The 27,212-nt window shown below is 39.6% G+C and overlaps 1 protein-coding gene across 14 annotated transcripts in view; it reads left to right on the top strand.

Moving 5' to 3' along the window:
* The window catches only part of eya1 (EYA transcriptional coactivator and phosphatase 1), a 77,953-nt gene that overhangs the window by 29,787 nt on the left and 20,954 nt on the right, over nt 1-27,212 (top strand). For all 14 annotated transcript variants that reach the window (XM_034170051.1, XM_034169975.1, XM_034169989.1 and 11 more), the window contains 2 exons: nt 470-553; nt 15,287-15,376. In XM_034170051.1, the coding sequence (XP_034025942.1) occupies nt 470-553; nt 15,287-15,376 (174 nt within the window). The remainder of the gene's footprint in view (nt 1-469; nt 554-15,286; nt 15,377-27,212) is intronic.

The raw sequence follows: 27,212 nt of genomic DNA, 5'->3' as shown, positions 1-27,212 counted from the left end.
TGAATAATACATATATTCTATTCAGCAACTGCTGGTCGCTGGCTGTGAATAACAATAGTTCTGTTGCCATAAAAGGCTTTGATATGTCAAAATGCACTCTTGATGATGTGAGGACATTTCATTAAAGTGATATGAATTTGAAAGAAGTTAATAGCACCCATTTTAGTGCTGACATCATGGCATGTTAACATGTCTCATTAATTAGTTTGTCACTATTGATTACTGTATCGTAAATGGGGAAGGATGGATAGCATGAGGTGGGATGATGGAAGGAGTGTTGCAGTGACCATCCCAAGCAAATGGATCCCGGTCCCTGTGGCACACAAGTACACGCTCTTGGCCTATTGATCCTCCTGACCAGGAGGATCACCTTGCAGCCCTACAGAGCGCGCCATTGATTTTGCCTCTTTTCTCTCTATTTTTCTTTCTCCCTCTCTTCCCCCCCCCTCCACCATCATCTATCCACTAGCGAGTTTTCATCTGGGACCTGGATGAAACAATCATCGTTTTCCATTCCTTGCTTACGGGTTCTTATGCCAACAGATACGGACGGGTGAGTGACATCAGACTGTGGCAGCAAAACATAAATATTAAAAACAAAAAAGCATCAGAGAGTAGATGGCTGTGTGGGGGAATGGCCAATGAACCAGATAGATTTCACTGTGCCTATAATGAGAACACAAAGCAGGACTTCGTGCACAGATAATTGTTTCTTTTTTTAATAGGTCCAATGAGGCTTGGCAAGAATTTGACTGCTCTTTGCAGCTGTTGGAGCTATGTAGGGCTCAGCTGTAGGGGCTCACAACAGTTGCACTCTGGATGTCTATTGACACATCTTAAGTGTTCCTTTCTCCTTCAGAAATGCCACATTGTTAGTTTAATTAAGTGCTTCTCAATCCATCCTTTTCAGACAACAATTTCCCAGGAGACCCTGGCAGGAGAGCGAATGTAACTCAGTCCATGCTCAGACTGGAGCACAGTACACTCTTAAGACCTGACTCGATGACGCTCAAATAAATACACACACACACACACACACACACACGTATCTGTGTATATAAAAACATATATTAATATTCTATCCTACAGCACTGTGCATGCTCATAAAATGAAGTTTACATTTATAGGCTTTGATATTTGTTGTTCCATGTGAATTGCTTCTCTATATTTAAACATTAAAAATAAATAATTTGCTAAATAATGCCAGGATTATCTTCTCATGGCTTTGTTGCAGTCAGAAGTTTAATATAACTTTTTAAGTGCGCCATCGGCTCCGCTTCCTGCTTTTCTCGTTTAGGCAAAATCCACAAGTATTAATGTGACATCAGTTTACTGTCAACTATGAATTTCTTTAATGTATTTCCAACACTTTGTTAGATTGTCCACTGACTGGTATTGAATTAGTTTAGCTCAAGGGCAGTGTTTTTGTAATTTTGGCTATGAAAGTGTCTGGTTTTGAAGCAGAAAATGACATATTGCTCCCCGTGTGTCGGAGGGCTTAGCGTCTGCGGCCTGTGCTTTGTGTCTTTGTTCTGGAATGAGGGGGTGTTTGATGGGGGCAGTGTTTTGTTTTTGGGGTGAAAGAGGGCTGCCCCGCGACCCTCCACTGTTTATTTACTTTATTCTCAGCCCTGCATGCTGGGTAAAGAGAGAGCCGAGGCTTATGGTGCTGTTGCCCGGCGATGAGGGTCTCCAGTGTGCTCCTCTAAAACAGGAAATACTCCTGACTCCATAAGAGCCTGTTCCATCAGAGTTCATATAGGATGTGACAGCAGCTAAAGTCCCACTCACTCTCGCTTTTCCCTTTTGTTCTCTCTTTTCTTCCTTCGTCTGCCCTTCCCAATCCCACTTTTCCCTCCATCAAGGAGATAATGTTTTCAGTACTGTTTGTCTACCTGTTAAGAGAATTACACAAAAGCTGTTAAACTGATTTTTTTTTTAGTTGGTGGAATGGTGGGGGTACAGGTCAGCGAAAAATCCACTAACATTTGGAGTGGATGTGATTTAACTGGTCGGATCTATCATTGTTTTTTTTCCACTTTAATATTGCAAGATAAGATATTTTTGTAAAGATAATTCACAGAAATTAATGAAATTGAGAAATTAATGAAAATATTTTGGTGCCATTTGTGTTAGCAGGATTATGCAATTTATTTTTTTTATTTACTGGGGGTAAGAGTCCAGGAAGGGGGTAAGGGTCTCCCCTTTAACTTTTGGGGAGAATCGGATTAAGGGGCTGATCCAGAACCAAAAAAATAAAAAAAAAAACACTTTCTTTAACACTGTGAGATAGAGCATTTTTCAACATTTTCATGAATTTCTCAAGAGATAATGCTCAGCTCTTTATTTAAAAAACATGCATATGTAGAGTCATGATATCTACATTATCGCAAGCACTCTACATGTGCCTGATTTTTTTCCCCATAAAGATATGTGTATTGTCTCTTGAGAAATTCATAAAAATGTTGAAAAATGCCTTACCTTGTAATTTTAACGAAAATGGAAAACAAAAATTCTTGTTTCCCCATCACCTTTACCACACCCTTTCACCAAGTTTCAAGAAAATCAGTTTTAAAGTTTTTATGTGATCCTACTAACATTTATCTCTAATAGTAGGTATGTTGGCTGAGGTCTGTGCTCTAGGAGCCCTCACTAGTTGCTGCTTTTCCTCTTTCTTTCATGTTCAGACCTGCTGACACGACCCCATTAAAGTGATACTATAGAAGAGAGAGGCGTGCTCACCCACGCCAACCACAGATTTCTGTCCCTCAAACCCTATCAGAAACAAAGATCTTTGAACTACCTCAGAAGAGAGGCAAAGCAGACAAAATCCTCCATCTATACATCTACCAAAACCACCACCCCATCAGTCCCCCCACTCCTGTCTGTCATTCATATATATATATATATATATATATATATATATATATATATATGTATGTATGTATGTATGTATATATATATGTATGTATGTATGTATGTATGTATGTATGTGTGTGTGTGTGTCATCCCTGCGTGAGTGGCATAAACAAAAACGTTACAAAACACTTTTTCCTTTTGAGCTGTTCTTACTATAAATAGATGTGTATCTGATGCACATCCACACTTTCCCTCAGTCTCTGGGACCTCCCACCCACTACCCCGTCTCTTTCTCATACATACATAAACACGCTGCTGTTCTTATCGGCTCTTTTAATTGGCATCAAGGCAGCTCACCCCCATAAAGCTGACGGCTGAGGCCAGCTGTGCTGCCATTGGGTTGGCTCAGGCTGGAGCTTAAAGTTGGTGTGGGGGGAAGGCTGTTATTTGTACGGGGCTCAGAGGAACGGGGGATTGTGCAGGGAGACTTGGCGCCCCTCTGGATGGCACTGACATCCCAGGACAGGTGGTGCTGCAGCAGTGACAGCAGCAGCACTTTGGCCTTCTGGCTTGCTTGTATTCTTAACTCCCTCACTGACTGATTGTTTAGATTTAATTGGAAAGGATTCACTTGCAGCGGAGAAATGGACTTTTCCCACCAAACAGGCCCATATGGTGCAGCACCTCACCAGACCGTGATGCGTTTGGGAGAGGAAGCTGTTAGTCTAATGATGTGAGGAGATAATTATTTTACATGAATCCTGACTAAAAGTTTGACTCAAACAAACAGAAAGCCTCACGAAATGGAGACCGACTTCTACTTGTGTGGTTTGTCAGCTTTCATTTTAATGAAAAGATGGGGATTGGCGGCTGTGATGGCTAATCAGTAGATGGCTCAGGTGTGTCTTCAGGTGATTTAACTTTATAATCCCTGGTTTTGGTCCTGCCTGGCCTTTCTTTTAAACAGTTCAACCCTGTTTGACAAAGTCTCATTCCACAACCAACAACCAACTTATTAGGATGTAAGGCAGACACAAAATCCATTCTAAAATACTGAGTTAATTAAATCGTTTTAGACTTATAATGTCATGGATGTAGTTTTATATGTGGATGGATTTGCCTTTGGTTCGAGCAAACACATTTTTTAAAGTTAAAGACATTGTACCTCACTATAATTTGTATTGAGTTTGAATATATTTGTGCATAGTTTGTTTGCTCTATGCTCCTTCATGGTCCCCAGTTGGTTTTCATTTTGGTTAGCAAACAGTCAGGTCCATAAATATTTAGACTGACTTTTTTCCACTTGGACACTAACACAGAAGAGATTAAATAAAGCATTCACCATGCTGTTGCTGTGTAGATGTTATGCCACTGCTACTGGTGCTGTTGTCCAACAGGGTGGAGGCAGTGGAATAGGAGGAAAGTTAGAAGTGAGAGTTGGGACGTTGAACGCTAGCACTGTGATGGGTAAACAGAGAGAGTTGGCTGATATGATGGAGAGGAGAAAGGCAGATAGACTGTGTGTACAGGAGACCAAGTGGAAGGGAAGTAAGGCCAGAAACACCGGAGGCAGGTTGAAGGTGTTGGCTCATGGTTTGGATGAGAGGAAAAATGGTGTTGGTGATATTCTAAAGGAAAAGTATATTAAGAGTATGTTGGAGGCTAAGCGAATGTCTGACAGGATGATGATTGTTGTTTTGGAGACTGCAGGGGTGATGATGAATGTTATCAGGTAGGTTGTAAAATGAAGGAAAAATAAGATTTCTGGTGTGAGTTAGATGAGGTAGAGAAGAAGGTACCCAAGCATGGTGATTGGAGCACACTTCAGTGGGAGGCAGTTGTTGGTGAAGGGAACAGATGTGATGAGGAGGTAATGGTAGGTATGGTATCAAGGAGAGGAATGTGGAAGGGCAGATGATGGTTGGTTTTGCAAAAAAATTGTGGAATTAGCTGTCATGCATACTTATTTTAAGAAGGAAGAGCACAGGGTGACGTAAGAGTGGAGAACGGTGCACACTGCTGGATTAAATTCTAAGTAGGAGATGCAACCTAAAAGAAACTGGAGACTGTAAGATGGTGGCAAGGAGAGCATAGTGAAATCACATTCAAGAGAGCATAGTGAAATCACAGCCAAGGACAAGCTGGTGGAAGTTGAAGGAGGAAGACTGTCATGTGAAATTCAGGGAGTAGGTGAAACAAGCACTGGATGGAGATGAAGTGATTTTGGAGAACTGTAAAAGTACTGCAAATGTAGTGAGGGATACAGCTAGGAAGGTACTGGGTGTGATATCTTCACTGAGGAAGGAGGATGAGGAGACTTAATGGTGGAATAAAGATGTCCAGGAAAGTATAAGGAGAAAAAGACTGGTGAAAAAGAATTGGGACAGTGGGAGAGATAATGAAAGTCAACAGGAGTACAAGGAGATGCACCATATGGTGAAAACCACTGTGCTGAAGGCTAAGGAGCTGTACATGAAATTGAACACTAAGGCAGGATAAAAGACTTGTATTGATGGCCAGACAGAGGGACTGAGCTGGAAAGGATGTGTACCAGATTAGGATTATAAAGCATGCAGATGGTAATGTAGTGACAAGTGAGGAGAGTGGGATGAGAAGATCGAGGTAGTCTTTTGAGTAGCTGACGAATGAAGAAAATGAGAGATGGGGCTGGATAATGTGGAGAAAGTGAATCAGGAAGTGCAGAGAGGACATCAGTGCAGAAGAGGACAGCTATGAAGAAGAGGACAAGTGGAAAGGCAATTGGTTCAGATGAGATACCAGTGGAGGCATGGATATGTTTCAGAGAAGTGGTAATGAAGTTTTTATCCAGATTGTTTAATAAAATTTTTGAAAGTGAGAGGATGCCCAAGGAGTGGAGAAGATGTGTACCCATTCCAAATTTTAAGGACAAGGATGATGTGTAGAGATGCAGTAGCTACAGCAGCATAAAATTGATCAGTCACAGCATGAAGTTATGGGAAAGAGTAATGGATGCTCATCTTAGAAAAGGGGTGAAGATCTGTGAGCATATGGTTTCATCCAAAGAAAGAGCACTACAGATGCAAGGTTTGCTCTGGGTATTGATCGAGAAGTACGGAGAAGGCCAGAAGGAGCTGCATTGTATGTTTCTGGATTTAGAGAAAGCTTTTGAGAGGGTGCCAAGAGAAGAGTTGTAGTATTGTATGAGGAAGTATGGAGTGACAGCAAAGTATGTGATCATGGTACAGGATATGTACAAGGACAGTATGACAGTGGTGAGAGGCAAAGTAAGAATGACATGTGTTCAAGGTGCAAGTGGGAGTACATCAACGATTTGGTGACAGAGTTGATCTGACCGGAATCTCTGTGGACTATGGTTTTTGCAGATGACATCTCAATTTGTAGTGAGAGAAGACAGTAGGTTCAGATTAATCTGGAGAGGTGGAGATATACTCTGGAGAGAAGGGGAATGAAAGTCAGTAGGAGCCAGATGGACTACATGTGTGTACTCCATGTGGGGGACCTTGGTGGAATGGAATAGTGGGTTTGCAAGCTGTCGAGGTGTTGAAGATAGATTAGTTTAAATACTTACAGTTAGCTGTGCAAAATAATGGAGAGTGTGATAGAGAGGTGAAGAAGAGAGTGCAGGTAGGGGTGGGCAGTAAGGTGGAGAAAGGTGGAAGGAGTGATTTGTGACAAAAAGATGCCTGCAAGAGTGGAAGCCAGTATTTGCAAGACGGTCGCAAGAACTGAGCCCCTTCACACATAGTATGAATAAGTACAACTCAGGGCGACTCACAGCGGAACAGCTCGTATGAGCAAACTACGAAAACATCGAGCTGACAGGCAGGCATGCACGATGCCACTGCAACAGTTCGTGTACGCAGGAACAGAGTGCGAGCAAATGTTTAACGGGATCGCACAGCTGCTGTGAAGAAAAATAAATAAAAAATACCTGCTGCGATAGTTTCGTGCACAGTGCGAGCAGCTGCTGCAGCATGTGTAACCACATCGCGCAGCATTGAGATGGTTTGATTGTGCAGAGGAGGGACCCATGGCATACTGACAGAAGGATGATGAGGATGGAGCATTTATTTCATCCCCACTGACATGTGTACAGAGACAAACTTACAAAAATCATCACTGTCCTCATACTTATGTCCGTAACTCTATGGATTTTTCCATGTGGAATGCCTTCAAAGAGATTTTCAATTAATATTTTAGACATTTCCAATGCTTTCCCTATTTTCATTCATTTCGTCATACTGTTTGTCATGTTTGCTGTTTGCATAGTAACTGTCCATGTTGCACACTTCCCAGCATGCCTCACTCCATAGCAATACTTTTTTTTTAATGTGTCAAGTTTTGTGTTAACTTGTTCACCCAGCCTACATTTATCTTTGTTCATTTGAAATAATTGCTGTGTCATTTCATTGTTTTAATGTTAATAGTTTTATTTAATTAATGTGTGCATCACAAGGGAAGATAGCAGTGGCATGAATGACTCTCCTTGCTCTGTGGCAAGGGTGGCTATTGTAGTTATTGCTGTCAGTACTCATCAGATTAGCAGCTGACTATCTTTAACACAGTATATTGCCATCTGCTGTTTAACAAGCCACATCTATTAGCCAGGGATGAATTTCTGCAATGTTGGATTGAGTTAAAAGCTAAATGACAAAATTGTCCCAGGCACCAGGAAAAGAAGCCACCTGGTTTTCAAAGCTTATTAGGGTAACGTTAACAGAGAACTTTGCTCAAGAGGTCAAACAAACCAAATATTAAGCCTAGTGAAAAGTACAACTATTTCAAACCTTGTATTATTGTTATTGTTCAGCTGGTTTCCTTCAGTATTTTTTTTTATCAAGTTTGTCCTGATTACGTTTAACTTTCAAAATTCCCAAATAAAAATACATTCTGACAGTGTCTGAAACTACTCTGACCTGTGGAGGCAGAAGAGATAGCAAACACATACATAAATGTACAAATGCTGACTTAAAATATAGCAGGATGTAATTTCTCCCTACCACATATAGTCATATCCGGGCCACCGTAGGGGGCACATTAATATTATTATTATTATTATTATTATTATTATTATTATTATTTTAAAGAGATTTACAGTCAGCCGTACCTCTGGTTGCGCTGTAACTGGTGCAGCAAATTAGGACTGAAACGATAAGTCAAGTAACTCGACTAATTCGATTACAAAAATGCTTGAGTTTACAAAAAAGCTTGAGATTGCAAAAAAGCTTTGAGGCACAGAATGTTGTAGTACATATGCCAGGCCTGTGTGTGGGGCTGTAACTTCCCCAGAAAAACAAACAGAAGAAGACTGGAGCATGCATAAGCCTTGTAAGCGCTAATCAAATTAGCACAAAAGCTACAGCTTTCCAAGGCGACACACAGAGTGAAATAAAGCCTTTTATGAGAAAAACAGTCCACACTGATCATCTGAAATAGCTTACTGTGCATTTAAAGCGAAGCAGTGTGTTTGTCTGTTTATTTAAAAAAAAACACTGTTTCGTCTGCTGCCTGCTCAACACAGGGAGTGGCTATTCGTGCGGCGGCCAGTGGTGAGTGGCTCAGCACTGCCCTCACACAGCTCCCTCCCCGGACACACTGACAGTCTCTGGAAGAAGTCCACTCTTCCTTCTGTGTTTTGCTCAGACTCGCACCAAGTGTTTCGCTTTTTAATTTTCGCTTTTTTCGGCAACACACAACACTTCACAAACACAGTAACTCAAATAAAATAATAATAATTAAAAAGAAAGCGGGATTAAAAAAAAATAAATAAATCACACAGGGACCCAGTTCACCAACCTTAAAAAAAAAAAAAGAAAAAAAAAAAAGAAAACTTAAAATGGTTAAATTTTACAAGTTGGAGAAAACAAAAAACAGAAAGCCACATCCCAGCGCCATTTCAGCAAAATGTCAAAACTTTGGCCCGACTTTGGCTGAGCTCCTGACACCAGGAAAGATCCAAAATTTGTAAAGATGTGAAAAAATAAATGATTACCCAGAAAAACAGAAAGGGATACACTAAATTTGACCATCTCCGTGATGACGCAGCGACATTGTGCCATTGCTTAGGGAGAGCCATGGACTGTTGATGTTGTTAAAAATGCAAAAATACTTTTTATCTGATTACTCGATTAATCGCCAGAATAGTTCCTGTGCTCTTGAGTCGTCATTGATGTTGGCATTTGATGATGACGGGGCTCGTGATGGATTGAAACAGGTGGAGTCCAATGCAGACTCTCAGACATGGCTGGTTGTGATGAATTAAAGGTTTTATCTTGTAACCAGACAGTAGATTTGGTACACAGGTAGTCAGATAACAAGGCAGAGGTATCAGACAGGGTACAGGCTGGGTCGTGGTCAAAAATACGAGCTGGGGTCATACCAACGGCGTCGAGGAATATCGCAGGCAAAAACAGAGGCAGAGTCAAAATACAAGCTGAGTTCAGGATTAAGGCAAGGCAGAGGTCGGAGCAAATAAACAAGGTCAAAATATTGAGAAGCAAACAAGACATGAACTGAAGGGGAGAGAGTGAACAAAGTCAACAATCGGGCAGTGAGCTGTGGAACTGTGAGGGCTTAAATAAGGAGCAAAATAATCAAGGTGGTGTGAAGCAGGTGTGTGGAAGTCTCTGGAAGGGGGCGTGAACAGGGAAGACAAAGATTGTGCACTGTGCAAGATAGTGAAGGATGGAAAACAGAGTGGAGTGATGAAAGAGACAAAGACACGTGAGCAGGTGCAAGTGTGGTAGTGGATGAAAATACAGAGCAGAAAGAGTCATAGTGAGAGACGAAGACACAAGAGCTGGTGCCGGGAGCAATCAAATAAGAACTAATGTGACGAGTCAAAAGTGGAAAATAAGAAAACTAATGATTATAACTAAACTAGAATAGAACTGATGTAGAAAAGTGAATACAATAAAACTGGCAAAACAAACTATTCGTTTCACAGAGTAACAGAGAACAAAACCGGTGGCTGCAGAATAATGCAATAAATGACACACGATAAACGATAACAAAAAAAACCCCAAGACTAACAGAACACAACCCGACACTGACACTGAAGATAAATAATAGCAAAAACCTGTGACTAAAGCATTATGCAATAAATGTGATAAACAGAACTAAACTAAGACTAAAGTAACTTAAAGGACCCAGAGTGAAGGAATACAATAACTGACTACAAAATAGATGATAACCAAAGAATGAACCAGTGACGAAAGTGCACAAACAAAGAAAAGCAATAAACAGAATCAAGCTGAGATTTACATGAGAAAGTATAAACATATGAAAAGCAAAACCAGAAAATCAGAGGAAATTACACAAGGACTAGGACTTAAACCATGATCCGGGGCCGAGCATGACAGATCACACATGGCATCAAAATTAAGACTTTTGAAAGTTTCAGATGAACACTCCGGTAGTGTTGTCAACCTCACTCTTATAGTTTAAAATACAATTTCTTCTAAGCCACCATATGGAACATGTTATTCAAAATTCCTTCTTCTCCTTTTTCACTCATTAATGGACTGAATTAAAATAACATGTGTACCTACAAGAGAAAGGTGAGGGGGGGATCTTTTGAGTAATGTGTTTTATGTGGTGTTACAGTGGGGATGGGGGGGTCTCATAATCAGTAGATTGTAGCTTTGAACCTGAACTGTGGTACTTATGTATGGACTGGAAAGGTTTTCATCCGGTCTCCTTGGAAATATGCTGGTTTCCTCCTGTAGTCTGAAAACATGTGACAGGAAGAATCTAAGGATTTTATGCTAAAAGACTGAGCCAGATAACACTGGGGTGTTAACGCTTTCAAAAATACTCACCAGTGTTATAGGGTAACAACTAGTTATACTTTCATGCACGGTGTTCATCATACTGATTATTTGTGATTGGTTGTCATTGAAAGGGGGAGGAGAAATTTGAAAAAAAACGAATGCGCTATGTGCTTCTAGTCATGAATGGACAGTGAAATCACCCGATCATACAGTATAACCTAAACTACATTAAGACGTGTAATCGTGAGGTTAACTTAATGTCATGATGATGAAACTCAGCAAAATTAAATGAATTGTTACACAGCTTGAACATGTTTGAACATACGTCATTCACATGCCGAATATCTATATATTAAAAGCATACGTGCATGAGTTTATTTAGCAATTTAATTGTAAGTACACAACATAATTGTAAATACGTTAAAAATACATGCATGACACAAGGAAGTGAAAATACTTATTTCCATTGTGGTCTATTTAAAAATCAAATGACAAAATAGAAGTAGTAAAAGAAAATAACAATAACAGTACCGATAATAATAATAATGATAAAAATTCTAATATTAATATTAACAGTGTGTATGATAGCAAGAACCTAAACAATTTAGAAATACATCAAGACAGTAAATTAACATAAAATAATATAGATCAAGTCAGTATCGTGTTACTGATTCACTGTCATCCTATATACAGAGAATATCTCTGCTTCCTCTGTCTTTTCTGCCATCTTCTCTGCTTAAGACACTCTTAAGCTTCTTAAAAGTCCTCTTCCCTACTCTTACTAGTTTGGCACCTTAGGAGCTCTCTTAAGGACTAAGGTGCTTTGCAGACAACTTTCATCTTACCAAGGAAAAACTCAGATGTCTAAGAATTCAAGGAATACTAAGATTTTTCTTAGAATAATGTCACTAGGAGCTATTTTTAGCCTTAGGGTGCTTTGTGTATATGAGCCCAGGTCTTTCAGTATGAAGGATGTGGTTTTGCAATTACCCTCAGACCTTTTCAGGTAAATGTTGTGTGTCTGTGGGGTTTCCCTCTGAATATTTTGTCTTCTTCCCACAGTCCAACAGCATGAATGGGTTAACTGCATGTATGCCTGAATGCTGTGGTGAACATGTTGCAGTTAACTTGCCAGTGTGTGCTTGGATAGGCTTCAGCCCTCCCCAATGTGATCCCCAATGTGATAATGTTATAATGGACGGATGGGACAGTGTTTGTTTTGACATATGGTTCTTAGGGTGGTCTCTCATTTCAGATTTTTGGACCTGGTTGTCTAAGTTTTTGCTGCCAAAATAAATAAATCTGATGCCCAATCAGAGCCTGAAATTGGGTGTAATCAGTGGTAAAAGCATTGTAGAACAATGTGAGAAATCTGAAAAGCTATAAACATCTTTAAAACATCTTTTAAAAATCAGTTGTGATCCACCAAACATGAATAATCACATTTGCTGTATTTGTACAGATCGGAGGAACTCCTGTGCAAAAGTCAGTGAAAGTGGACAATCAGGTACAATAGGCAGTAAAGTGGATCTACTGTTCCTCCACAACATGAAACCCATGAAGACAGTTTTGTGATGTTAACACAGAAATTTTAGCTTTTTGGAAATACCCTATAGTAGCATTTCAGCGCATGTGCAAAAGTAATGTGTTTGTACTCTGGTGTTTTTGACAATAATCAGTTACACTCATATGTAAGCAGATATAAAGTATAGGTAATAAAAATTTTGCCTACTAAAAAATATTTTTAAAATTCATACCTAATTCCTCAATTTTGAAACTCTATTGGAACCTGGAAAATGGGAGGCTGCCAAGAACTGAATGTCTGTGACCCACCTGGTTTTATAGCACATAAAGTCTGTAGTTAAAATGGATTGGAATAATTATTGCACACCTGTGTACTGTGTACATATTTGTGCTTACGCTATTTTGATACAATACAATATGTATTATATATTGTCCTTAATGATTCACTAGGGCTTCAAAACGTTAAAAAATTGATTTTTAAAATAACGTCTCCATTTTTTTTTTGTTTCTCCTCACTGCTATAATTCAGTGGTCAACATTTTAGCGAGTCACTGCTTCTGTTCCTTCTTCTTCTGCTTTCTTCAGGAGGAGGCAGGGTCAGCCTGCTCTTTGTGTGCATAGATGTGTAACAAGGGGAGCTTAGAGTGGACAGCATACAACAGCAAACCATCCAGAAAGTTTGGAAGAATAAATGAAATTGGTTAACTTCCATTTTTCTTCCAAACTAGGAACCTAAAAGCCAAAGCTTACTGATCCACCTATGAGAAACCATGCTGCACACGCGTCTAAGAAGACAACATCACCAACTTATTACATTAGATTTCATTACTTATTAATTTGACATTTAACATGAATTGGTGATAGATTTTATGGATGGGATGTTTGCCAAATAGCGGCACTGCCCATGATGATTTTTAATTCGTTCAGAGTTATGCTTTATGACATGCTGCAATTTTCACAAAAGTTATACAAACGTAAAATTGACAAAACATTGAAGGTGATCTGGCGTGACATGATGTGTGACTAATTAACAAAAAAACAAAACAAAACAAAAAACACATACAGAGTAAATTCATCCAACGCAAATGACAAGAGCTGTAATCCAATCCAAAAACATTTAATGAAAAAGAGTTTACATTTACACTGTCTCACAGTGCTAAAGTGCCTGACACAGCTCTCTGCTCCTCACAGATTAAAACTACTGGATGTAAATTTTTGAACATGACAGCAAAAGCTATATCCATCCATTATTAATATCATTTTAACATTTTAAACATTATCCGTGACCTATGTATTACATTCAAATGGCACACAAAATAATGAAATATGAATTTTACATCATATTTTACTTTAACTTAAATCGGCTGAAATTGTGACTCTTAGAATCAATAAAATTTTTTACAAATCTTGCATTATTTATTTTATTTCATTTTGTTTTGCTTCAACAAATTTCCAGACAATTCTAAATATGCTAAAAGAATAACTAGATCCAACACCTGGAATATTGTGGAAAAAGAATATTTTTGTTCATAGATTTATTTTTATTATGTTGCCTTTTTCAAATATAAAACTACATAATTTAGACACACTTTGCTTTCATGGCAAAATTTGTGATGAGATTTATTGTTATTGTCATTACACGAGTGCAACAACAACGAAATTATGTTTACACTCCAATTACCTCAGACAAGATACAGCAATTAATCCACAATTATTACTTGTTTACCGTAATAATGGCACACATCAGAATTAAAGACAGTACATATACATTTGACATTATGCGCACGTCATCCGAATTGAGGCAAAGTGGGTGAAGGGGAGAGGGATCACACCGGCGTTCTCAACACTATGCAGCACACTTGTGAAGTTTCTGAAATTAGCAGCTCTGTGTACTGAATTCGGCACTTGTGCAAGGCGGCTTTACTGCCTTGTGGTCCTGGGAATCTGGGGTTGGCCCTTGGACCCATATTTTCAATACCTAGTGTGTCCCAGGACTCAGTGACCAAAATTTCTAATGCAAACCCTGCTGTATACATCTATATACATATTAAATATATATTGGCTATGTATAAAACAGTCTTTATGTCTTTATAAATTTTAATGTGTCATAAAATGAATAATTGCATCTCCAGTTATCTTCTTAAGGTGAAAATCGAACACGTCATCGCCGGCTCATTAACTGTTAATAATGTAGTTCACTCCTTTCCAAGTATCATCTTACAGACGGTGCAACCATATCACCATTACAGCATGCCTCACTTTACTAACAGACGTCATGATTTAAGGAAAAACTTCACTTTTGTGTCTACCGTAGACAGCTGGTCCACTTTCTTTTTGCTGTGATAGCTGTGAGGTTTTGGAGATGTGATAATAATCATATCAGGAAACTCTTCAGAGTGGTTGCTGATGATCTCAGGGTACTTCAGGGGGGAATTGTGTTATATCACCTACAGAGAAATGGGATGATGCATCAGTAAAAGTATGTCGAGAACGGGCCGTCTACGATTAGGCTACGACCCCAACTCATCTAAATCAACCACTCCTTCTGAGAAGACACGTGCTTTTACTGTTCAAGTCCGTGGCATTTCTGACGACTATTCTAGTCTCATTCACAGGGTCGTAAACACAGGCTGAAACTTTCAAGTCTGAGTAATGTCTGCTTTTATGCCAACAGTATTCTGAGGAATTTAAAAGGGATTATTTTTAACTAAGTGCTTTATATGTACATAAAATTGTTATTTAATGTATTCAAAGTGGCTATATTGTGCAAAATGTATTTCATCTGCATTTATATGGTTATGTATGGTTACGGGTTGTCTGTAAACTGGCCTGCTTTAAGCAAAATTTAGGCATGAAATAGATTTATCTGAACTATTCTTTGTAACATTCAGCTGCTCTTTTCCATTAAAGCAACAGATGAGTAAAATTTGATGTTCAGTGTCTTTGGATATTTTTGGCTGCACACCAACATGTGTTTTTAAGTGACCGCGTGTCTGACATGAGTTTCCTGACACTGAATAATATGATCACTTTGAAAATCTACTTGAAAAAAAATCTGCAAATCAGGAAGAATTATATAAAAAGTGGAAATATAGATATTTTAAAATTGTTTCTTTTATTTTTTTTAGGATCCACCGACATCTGTGTCATTAGGCCTGAGGATGGAGGAAATGATCTTCAACTTGGCGGACACACATTTATTCTTTAATGACTTAGAGGTATGTCAAATTCTGTTTTTCTCTCTGCCCAGCGAAGGCCACGTTTCTCCGCTGCACAAATGACTTCTGTTCACTGTAGACATTTTCTGACATTTGTGTTCATTTGTAATATTTAATGCTAGTTGTAAAAGGTGGATAAGTTACAGCGGAGCTAAAGCAGTCCGCCGAGATTTTGGCAAAAGCAGCAACAACTGTCCGTAGTGTGGAGCCTGTTTCTCAGTTATCAGTCCCAATGTGGTGAAGTATTACTTCTAAGCCCAAGGGATACCATGAATTTTACATGCGCTGTCAGTCTCTGTCGTTCCTGAGTGGGTAGCCCCGCCTTCACCCGCTGCCTCCCCACCCCACCCTTCCATAACGGGCTACCGCAATTTGTCAGGCTCTAGTTGTTTCTGCGGGCGGCTGTGCGTGTCATGCTGTGTGCTTGGTGTCGCTGTCCACCTACACCACAGAGCCTTCCGTCACAGCATGAAATCCCCCCACTGTCTCCCCTCCCACGCCTCCTTGCCTCCCTGATTCATGTATAGCGAGTGTAAAAGTTGCCCCCAGGTCACAGGAATAGAGAAATCAGTGGTACAGAGGTGTATATTGGTGTGTGTGTGTTGCTTTGTGTCTGACTGTGTGTCTGTCTTCTTCACCCTGGGGAGAGGTGAAGCTGAGACCAGAGGGTCGGGGATGCCCATAGGCTCAGCCTGGATGTGCCACATGTCCATACGTGCACAGACACGCAGACAATGCTCTGTTCATGACCAGCCGTCAACACAGCGAGCGATCACTTCACCATAAACCAATTTGTGTTATTTCCCACGACAACGGACTTTGTCAAATTCTCGGTCTTGTTTGTTTTACTACAAGCTCTTTTTTGGGGGTCCGTCTGCTCCGCTTGCTGGTTGTTCGTCTGAATCTGATCCCGCTGACCCAGTGCTTTCTTTCACTGTCCCGCTTTCTGCTGACCTCACAGGAGAGGAAATGCTTTGTTTGATACTTAAGTGTGAAGAGATCTGCAGCCGCTCTGCCAAGTCTCGTTACTCAGCGCCACGTCAGGCCGCGTTACATGGAGCTAACCCAAAAAGGAGGGAAAATGGAAGAGGGGCAGAGAAAGATTCGTACTCCCCCAGACAGACGGGTGACTGAGATTCCAAACGCAGTCATCGTGATGAAAGTTAATTGGCTGCAATTGGCTGGTTAAATATTTCCTTATGTTCTGGACATGTAGAATCCATTGTAGCTGCACTTTCTTTAATAGATGTGCCCCAATCATTTGAAAAAAAATGGCAGTTTGTGACAATGCTTACATGTGGTTTTGCTCAACATCTGTCCCGTGTTTTGACTTCTTTTCATGTGTGATGAAACTGTTCACAGATGAAATGGCAGCTCTGTGTGCTTATAAAATTATTTGAACATGCAATGCATATATTTCTTCTTCTGCTCTATCTCAGTAAGAAAATTATGACATTTGTTTTGACACTTAAAAGCTTTTCCACCACCACCAAAATTTAAACGAGACTCGTATAAAACTGAGATAGCAGTCTGTGGTCTGCTGTAAGAATGTTTTTTTTTTTTTTGATCGTTCAATGTAAAGACGTCTGGTCAGATGTAGCTCAGACTGTCGTCAGCCGTCACATCGATCTGTCCTCTGACACTGAGCCTGTGTGAGTGTTGAGTGCCGGTACCAGTTGTGTTTCCTCTCTGCGTCTTACAGTCCTCCATCTCAAACAGAGCTAAATAGAGTTGGGCTATAAATACCAGCACCGGCAGCAGTTATGTATTTAAGCATGTGCAGAAATGCATATGGTCCATCTAATTTAGCCTAAGCCATAAAGGGAGACCCCAGAGGCTGTGCAGCAACACAGGTGCAGAGTTAGTGGGTCCATCGGAAGTCCTTAACACCTTTTGTCTCAGCAGCATGAGACTACCCGCTTGCATGCAATTTGTGATTAAAGGTTTATTGCAAGGACTACGACATCACAATTGAGCATCATATTGAGCACAGTCTGGTTAAGCCGGAGCAGATATAGTCTTGGTTTGTGCGTGTGGAATGGTGCACCAGTCAAGAGCGCCCCGTGTTGATTGAGCTGCTGAGTGATGATTCAGAGGAAAGTCCTAAAAGAAAGAGGGCAGGCCGAAGGGGTCAACAGGGATCAGTTTCAACCCTTATGTCTCTCTCTCTCTCTCTCTCTCTTCGCGCCTCTCTCTCCTCTCTCTCTCTCAGCTTTTTGTGATTTTCTTTTTTTAATTCACACACTGTCACTGTTAGTTTTCTCTGTGCAACTCGACCTGTTAAAGGAGGGTGTAGTATTTGTAGCATTGTGCACTCTTAAAAAGAAAAAACTTGTGAAAAATAACAGTGAAATTCTACAAACTCACAACATCAAACAAAAAAAAAAAACACCCCAAACTGTAAACAGAAATACAATGATGCAGAGTGGTTCCAAACATTTTCTGCAAGGCCCCCCTTTGCCAATAATAATATTTTTCTTATTATTCTTACACACATGCATGTCTTTTCCTTCTAAACTCCTTGGAATTTCTTTCAAACGCTGTAATTTATACAAAGCTACATCTACTGAACAAAATTACATTGTGTCATTGCATATATATATGTGTGTGTGTGTGTGTGTGTACTAGCGTGTTGCCCATGTGGAGTTCACGGGCTCTAGATTGGGTAGTGTTTGTAAAATAGCTGACATTTGTCAAGGGTGGAAATAAATTGTGCAGTTTCTATAATGAGTGGCAATGGCATATGAGTCCAGAATATTTTTAAAACCTTAGACCTTAACAGTTTTTAGAAGAACTTACCCTTTTATTCCTGTTAATTCTGTATAGTTTTATGTTATTTACTATCTTAATGTATTCATAAATTGTTTAGGTTGTTGTTATCGTATTACATATTTCACAGTATCATCATGATCATTATTATTATTATTATTATTATTATTATTATAAAATATTATACATTATTGTTACTATTATCAGTATTATTGTTATTTAAATTTTTATTTCTATTTTGTCATTTGATTTTTAAATGGACCACAATGGAAATAAGTGGTTTAGCTTTCTTGTGTCATCTATGTATTTTTAATGTATTTACAATTATATTATGTACTTACACTGAACTTACTTAATAAAATCACACTCACATTTTTAATATATAGCATGAGTGCTGGATTGGCATGTGAGTCTAGAAATATCACTGTCCATAGTTCAGTGTTGTTAGCTAATATATGTAGCTTCCTCTAAAAATATTAGTCCTATTAATGTTCAGTTTTGGCACTGTTGATCTTGACCCAAAATACATAAACATACCAAACGGCAAATGTCAACTCTCCCCAATTATACATGATCAAAATTGCATGCACACACACAGAGATTGTTTGTCTTTTCTCTGCATTTTGCTTTCACCAGATGCTTTTAATTTGACAGAGATGGTGGCGTAAAGGCATTAAAAACACAACACTTTTCACTTATGGTACCAGGAGCATGATACATAAGTAACACTTAACTAGACTGACTAAACCAATTGAACTTCAAAAACACAATAAATCTGTACCATAACAACACTGTTAACCTACATGAACCACAATAACAACATTTGAAACCCCAAAACTCTGAACTCCCATGGTGCATTGCAGTACAATGTCCATTGTTTACTGATTACCGAAAGTTACTATTTCTCAAAAATATTTGTCCTATCAACATTCCGTTTACACAGCGTTCATCCTTGACCCAAATACGTAAGCACACCATTCGAAAATGTCAGCTCTCCCTGAGTTCGGCCGTGATCAAAGCCATATACAGCCACTTGGCTTTTACAATATACACATACACACACACAAACGTATATATATGTTTGTGTGTGTGTGTGTGTGTGTGTGTGTGTATGTATGTCCATGTTTTGCTGACAATGCTCAAGCATGATCATCAGTATTGGAAGATACACCTGATGGTTTTCAGCCAAAAACCATACACTATATAACAAAAAATATATTCGTTATTTAATTTATTTTGCCTAAATATAAATAAACAAATATTTTACCTGTATTAATTACTTAGTTTGTCACAAAAGGCAGTGTAGCTGAAGCATACAAAAAATCCAACAGAAGCAAACTATGCTTCAGTAATTTGCTATTTGCCTTGCCATACTGCCCCTGTAATACCTCTGTGCCCATCCCCCCCCCCCCCCCCCCCCCCCAAAAAAAAAAAAAAAAAACACACGCACTTTGGGAAGTACTAGTCTAGGGGATCCATGGTTAAATTTCTATTTAGACTGGATAATCAGGAAGCACCACTGGGCAAGGTCCTTAATTCCCAAGTAGCTCCTGGTGTGTAGGTGAACGCCTTGAATGGCAGCATGCTGACATTGATGGGTCTGTGGCATGATTGTAAAGCTTCAGATGGAAAAGTGCAGTCGATTTACACTGTACTATAGCAGAATACTGAACCAATCACACCTTATAATTTTTCAGTAATAAAATGTTCAGTGTTGTTTTTCATTGTAGAATTTATATACTCATATTACTGTAAACACAGAAAACCTATCGTCTGAAAAAATAAACAAACTGCAATATTAAAAGCAATGCAATGTTATTAAAAATGACCTAATAGTGTTTAAATTGTAGACTTTGGTTTTTACACTGAAAGAAACTATATGTTTTACAAATTATTTGTACAAATACACTAAAAGTAAGTTAATATAAAGAGTTTTGATAAATATGTATGTTTAGCATTGAGTTGGATACATCAGTGGGCTAAAACACATTAGTGGAGGTGAACTATATAATCATGCATTTCCATTTGAATAAAGAGGCTAAAAGGCCGTGAACAGTGGGCATGGACATGCACAGTGAATACTGGCACAAGCAGTTTGTGCATTTGTCTTCCATGCAGAATATCCTTGATTCAAGGCCACCCATGCCTGGAGCTGCATAAGGAAAGCCAAATCAACACATTGATCCATAACCAAATCCCCTGTGGTGATCTGGAGCAAAATCAGAGAAGCCCAAAAAAATCTCCTTGAATGGGAGTCAGTGTACAAAACACAACTCCATGTACATTTTACAGAAATAAGCCATTTAAAAGACACATGATCAGTTAATTCAGCAGAAAAATTGTCTGATTTAGTTTATTATTTTTTGGAAACAACAGTTTTATACTGTAAAATTTGCAGCTTGTTCTGTAAAGGTAATTCCATTTATATTGTACTTTTTTACAGAATTATTTTGGCACATGCAGCTGCCATTTTTATTGATTGATTTTTTTTCCAACATAAAAACAACAGCCTTTTTTTTATTATTATTATTTTAACAGTGTATGTACAACTTGATCTGATTCTCCCCCTCCCTCTGCCAAAATTGTTCTCTCACTGAAGGACATGCTTCAAAAGTAATTGAAGGCAATGCTGTCAATATTGAGGTGATGTCAACTGTTTTCATTCTCCTAATAAATGGTCTCAGTGGCACCAGAGATGAACATGCTGCAGAATTAATGTTACACAGTTTTAATCAGACTTCTGTATTAAAATCATCAACATCATTCTAAGATAATGCTAGTTATTGAATAAATATTTTAATATCATTTTCAAAATTACAGTATTGAAATGAAATATACTAAAACCATTGTATTGTAATCAACTGTGTTACTAAGCCACAATAGTTTATTTATTTATTTTTTTTGATCTTCCAGGATTTATGTGAGAATATTTGTAGTAGTTTTCACTGCATGTTATTTGAGGTTACAGTGCTGAATGTGGAGTTTGTTGATGGTCTACAGTGATGTGTGTAATGAAGCCCACTGAGGTGAAGCTCAGTAAGAAGACTGACAGCTCCACTGTGACTCAGGGTGTGAGTTTAATGTCGGTGCACTGCTGCAGCCCAAACGCTAATGTCAACCAATATGTGGGAACACAGGGGCCTAGTTCGAGCCAGCTGAGCCCCCTGCGTCCTCTGCTCAGTAGGGTACTGGAACTGCCGTCCCCCCTAACCGGGTGAGAAAACAACCCTCCCTGTCTGGAGGTAAAAGGGCACGAGGGCAAACCACTCACGGGGAGAGAGAGGGAGGGGCACCCTCCAAAGGTGGGAACATTTTAAGCCAGTCCACTGATGCCTCTGTTTACATGAAATGCATGATGTACTGTATATGTGCCCAGTTACACCTGTGAGTGTGCACGCACACAGGTCCATATTTGGACAGTGTGGGCTGTTTTCCAGCCGCCAGCCTGCAGTCACAGGGCTGAACTTTCTTCTGTCACTTCCATCCAGGAGGTGCTGTTAAAGAGCGATGTCATGAAACACAGTTATCTTTACTGTCAAGCTGCAACAGCCATCCTCATCCTCTAAGTGTGCAGACATTCGTTTGGTTTTCTGTCCTGCTCCAGGGTCACATTCTGTGGAGGCTGAAGGGTGAGGTGAACCCTAACCTGTGTAATGTCAGTGCCTCAGACAGCCAGGCTTGATTCCAGTGCTTGTGTTACAGTACAAGCAGCTTCTGTTCTCACGTACAGTAACTAAGAACCAGCGTGAATGCAGCTAAATAACTGGCAGATAACTTACATTTCTTTGGAAAGTAATAGTCATTGTTCATTTTGCTATTGAGCAACATATGTAGTCTTTGCCTAGAAGGTCAGGATGGAATCCTGGCCTGAAAGGGGCGTGTTTTTAAAGAGAGAGGGGTGTTTAAAGAAAAAAAATCAGTGCTGTTTACACATGTACACACGCATGTACCTATGGCTGGAACTGTTTTGTGTCTTGACTGGAGATCACCTATGCAGATGTGTGGTCTTTTCTTATCTCCAGACAGTGATTATTTTATTTTATTTTTTTATTTTTTAAACCAATGTGGCGAAAGAATTCCGAACTCATCAATACCTACTCGAGAGGAACTATCGATTATGGTGTTCTTTTGTAGGACTGTGGTCACGTTTTTCACGTTAATGCCTTTACCCACCCAGAATGCAACTATATTATAATAGATTTTGTTTCTTCCTGGATTTTTTTTTGGGGGGGGGGGATGATAGAATACCTTATATGTTCACTGCAGATTATTAGTTTCTCTTAAGGTCCACGGAGGACAAACTGATTTTTTTTCTTAATGAAAAAGGTAATATTGTTTTAGGTGCACAATGAAGAGATGGGAACACTGAGAATTCTGTTGACTGGAGCTGAAGCTTTGTCATCATGAGCACATTCTGATATACTTGAGGATGTGCACATGAAAGGTTGAGATCTTGTTGCAACACCAATCACAGAAGCCCATATCTCCATCAGAACAGTCATGGGTGTCTTGGTGGTTTCCATCACTCTTACAGTGACAATATGATCACACAATTTTGAGAAGTGCCTACTTGACATGAATTTACCGCACAGTACCATATTACCCATCCATCCATTTTCTGTACCCGCTTTCTCCAGTTCAGGGTTACAGGGGTGGGGGGTGGCTCGCTGGACCTTATTCTGTTTGTATTCTTTAATGATTAATGTAAATGAAGTCCGAGACTTATTCATTGACTTGGAAATGTTTATGTATCCTTCCTTGACTTACCACAATAAAACTGGCTATAAAAGTGATGACTTCATCCTAAAACTATGAATAAATAAAACCTTGGAGAATAACACTCTCACTCACTCATCTTCAACCTCTTACTCCACTTAAGGGTCGCAGGGGGGCTGGAGCTGTAACTGGAATTAATCCAAAATATTACAGCGAGATTTGTGCTTATCACAGCACCTGTGGCCAAATTCCATGAAAAATATAGCAGCAGGAGGCATTTGTTTCAGGTTTTACATGCAAGGTGACCTTCAAAACACTTCAAGATGTCCAGCAACTGCATGAGTAGTTTAGCTGATGATATAAATTTCAATACTTACCTACGAACCACCATGGAAGCGCATTATTATTATTGTCTTATTTTGTCTAGATTTACAGTCAGCCGTACTTCCTCTTGTACTCGAGTTAAAAATACATGCAGTAAGCGAAAACCAGACTGGACAAACTAAGTAATAAATATATACCTTATAAAACAACTACACCCTGCTGATTTTACTTCTGCTGAAGTGGCACACAGCAACCACGAAAACTATCACGAAACTGTCCGACGCTGCTTTGAGCTGCACCTGGCTTCAGATGCTTCGATATTCCCAAGTTCCATGAGTTCGATGTGACCATCATTAAACATTCAATTGCCATCATCACATTGTTGTTTCTTTGTTCTTTCATTTGCCCAACCACAGTCAATAAGCAGATAATCATAGACATAACGTTCATGGTCACACTCTTTCAGAATCAGATTAATTTCCTCAGCTGTTTCATAGACATGTGGAAATAAAACATAAATGCTCAAAGTGAAACTATGGATGGTGTTAACAGGTTCAACTTTCTGAGGAAAAAAAACACCAGATGTTGATGATGGAATGCATTCTGGGTCACTTATTTCCTGGGTTAAGGGTTGCACATCGTAGCTACTTTTCAGCTAGTAGCTAACTTCAGTTCATAGTAAGTCCCTTCGGCTGCTCCCTTGTTTTGCACTCGGGGTCGCCACAGCAAATCTGAGGTGGATCTGCATGTTGAATTGACACAGGTTCAGTTCATAATGTTGAATAATAGATCCATTCCCCACTGTTGTGCAGTGGGAGTGGATCTTTCTATCAGGCCAGCAGTTGCACACTTGTGCAGCCGTCTTTCATTTTTCCAATAATGTGTAAACTGCTGAGGTCTAATTGCAACAGTGAAACTTTTATAAACACTTTATTCTGTCACGTGGCATATTTTAGGCCTGTGCAGACAGATGTGAGTCTTTCATTACTTGCTGCTGATGCACAGTTCTGTCGTGCTCCTCGACATAGCTCCATCAAGTCTGAAGGCGGTGCCACTGATGTGTTTTGGAAAGACTACAGAGAGAAAGTGGAGGCTTCAAAGCCACCCTGTCAACTTTCTGTGTGGAGAACTACACCTCGCTCCAACCACCAGGAGCTGTGAGCACATGGAAAATATATATAACCTTCCTGTCTGGTGACAAATGATGATATTTAAGAATAGACTTCTTGTCCTGCGTTACAGTGGGCGGTGCAGCACCTGCTCAGCGTGACCTGTGGAAGCGCAGACTCTTGGCAGGACTAAGCCGTCTCTGTGTGGATATGATTATATATTGGGGAAATGTTTGAGTGATTGAAATTCGACGTTGCACTCCTTGAGGTGTGGTTTGGACAAAGAATTGCAAAAATAGGAAACACTGAGAATCAGCTTCATCTGTCAAATGTATGTGATACTTTTAAGTTAGGTGGAACTGTTCCAGTTTTTGCCTCACGGCTTCACAGTGCATTTGGTTAAACCTCAGTCAGTTTCTAGGCAAAGTTAGACTTAGACTCATTTTTATTATCATTCAATAAAAAATATCACAAATGCCATCACAGAATGAAATATCGATGCATTGCAGACAGAATAAAATGTCTAAGGTAGTTGGTAATCGTCCAAGTTGTATCCCTTCTTGTGATTGTGGGACTTTTGGTGAAAGTATTGTGGTCTTCCGTGTACGTGTGCTTTGTTCGGTGTCGCTGTTTGAATTCCATCTCCATTCAGGCACAGACTGTGCATTGGAATGAAGTGGTTTCGAAGAACTCTCCTTTTGTTGCCCACTTCCTGTGTTTGACCCTCAGGTAATCACCCCGCCCTCCATTCTGCACCCTCCTCTTCCCCCCAAACGGGTGCCTGCAGTGGGAATGGAGAAGGAAGTTGTTGGGGGTCACAGACCGCGTGGGGATGATGACAGCCTCTGCTGGTATAGTGCCAGCATTGAGAACCTGCGAACCATAGATGAGCCTTTTTCACATGGGATGAGCTTGTAGGGTCACCAGGAATACTGTGATGATGGCTGTTATCACTTCCACTGTGGGTTTGCTCCCCACCAACACACTCACAGCTCCTCTGATAGAACAGAGAAGAGAGCGAGGAGAGAACAAGAAGCGGGCGTGCACAGCCGGTATCTAAAAAAAGTGGCCGGTTTGTGTGTGTTAGCAAAAAAAAAACAGCCTTAAGAGTTTAAATGAGACGGTCATTTCTGTGTTTTGGTAGCTGGCTGTCTTTCTTTCGCCCTACTCTGACTGCTGCAGTCACCACTCCGAGCTCGTTCCAGCACTACAGGAAGACTCGAGCCGTCATCACTGATTGCTTAGTGACAGATGCCAGGAGAACAAAGGGGGCTCTGAAGCCTTCCTCTCCACCCGAACGTTTTTAGCAAACAGACGGAGTGAAGACATGGACTCATCCAGGGCCAGTAACCTGTCTTCAGTTGTTGTGCTTCGTTTGGTGTTTTTATTTTTCCTTACAGATGTTTTAATGACCTTGGATAAAACAACATTTTTTGAGCAGAAAGCTTGTATAAGGAGTGCTAAGGTGGCTTCTGGTGCAGGGTCTTCACTCCCGAGTACAGTAGGAACATCTGGTGTGAGTTACTGCTGATTGTAGGTTTTAGACAGACTACTGTTTTCTTGGTGAGGGCAGAATTGGGGATTCAATGGAAAAGGGACATTCAGAGGTTTTTACAAATTCTTCAGCTTGCCCTACAATGTGGCACCATGTTGAAATCTTGTCATTTTAAACGTGTGACAACCAGGAGTTCAACATTTCACAACTTGTTATACCCAGTCCTGCACACACTGTCTGTCATAAGGTAAAATATAAAGTATATTTAAACATTTTAGTGTTTTGGTCCCAACTTAAGGCAGGAAGAAGATATAGTGAAAGACCTGTGTGTGTGTTTGGGGGAGATTATTTTTTTGGCATTTTATCCTTTGACTCAGGTTACATGAGTCAGATTCTAATTCCACAGTTTAAAAAAAAATATTCGTTACCATTGAGACATTCTGTGTTCTGCTATTACCAAAAATGAAACATGTCGCTGTGTAATGGTGTGTGAATGCGTGCAAAACAGTTGGAAGAGTTCCGCTTTGTGTTGCTCTCTACACGAATTCACATTTTTAACACTAATAAGTCAGATCTTTCAGGAACATGCCTGGCTTAAGATCACAAAAGCTTAGGGGAATGTCAGCAAAGCAAATTGTATCTGTCAGTAACTGTTGTTCACTGCATTTTTGCTCAAGTCCTCAAGGATAGAACACAAAAAAAACGCAAGTAAAGAACACGAGACCTAACCAGGACCCTACCAGTGATTTCACACACATGCATCTTTGCATAGCAATGTGTTACATTATGGGTAATGACAAAAGACTGAATACACACACACACACACACACACACACATATATATATATATATATATATATATATATATATATATTTAAAGTCCAAAGTGGTCCAGTTGTAACAGGAGCACTAGGAGCTGTAACCCCCAAATTGGAAGAGTGGCTCCAGGAGATTTCAGACACAACATCAGAGGTCTCTGTCCAGAAGAGTGCAGTCCAAGGAACAGCTAAGCTACTGCACTGAACCCTCAAACTCCCAGGGCTCTGGTAGAGGACCCAAGCTTGAGAAACACACATACTACCTTCCCCAGGGGAAAGAGGGATATATATATATATATTAGTTTCATTGCAGAAGGTTACTGATTGCACAGATCAGCTACTGTTTGTTGCATATGTGAGTCGGACACCTTTTGGTCACTTTTCCCTTTGATGTATGTAACTTGCCAAGTCATTTTCACATACAGATATATTAGTTTTCAGGAAAATATTGTTTTAAAAGTAATTCTGTTCTGTGAATTGAGGACGTTTGTGCTGAAATACCACAGGGTTGGGATAGTATAAATGATTATGTAATAACATTTATTAAACATGTAATCTATGTTAAACAAATGTTTAGTTTATGAAGTTTTTTATCTTGATGTTAA

This window comes from Thalassophryne amazonica, chromosome 1 (genome assembly GCF_902500255.1).
Source record: "Thalassophryne amazonica chromosome 1, fThaAma1.1, whole genome shotgun sequence".
Classification (NCBI taxonomy): domain Eukaryota; kingdom Metazoa; phylum Chordata; class Actinopteri; order Batrachoidiformes; family Batrachoididae; genus Thalassophryne; species Thalassophryne amazonica.
The sequence above is the reverse complement of the archived record's forward strand: the minus strand, read 5'-3'. Positions and strand labels throughout refer to the sequence as shown.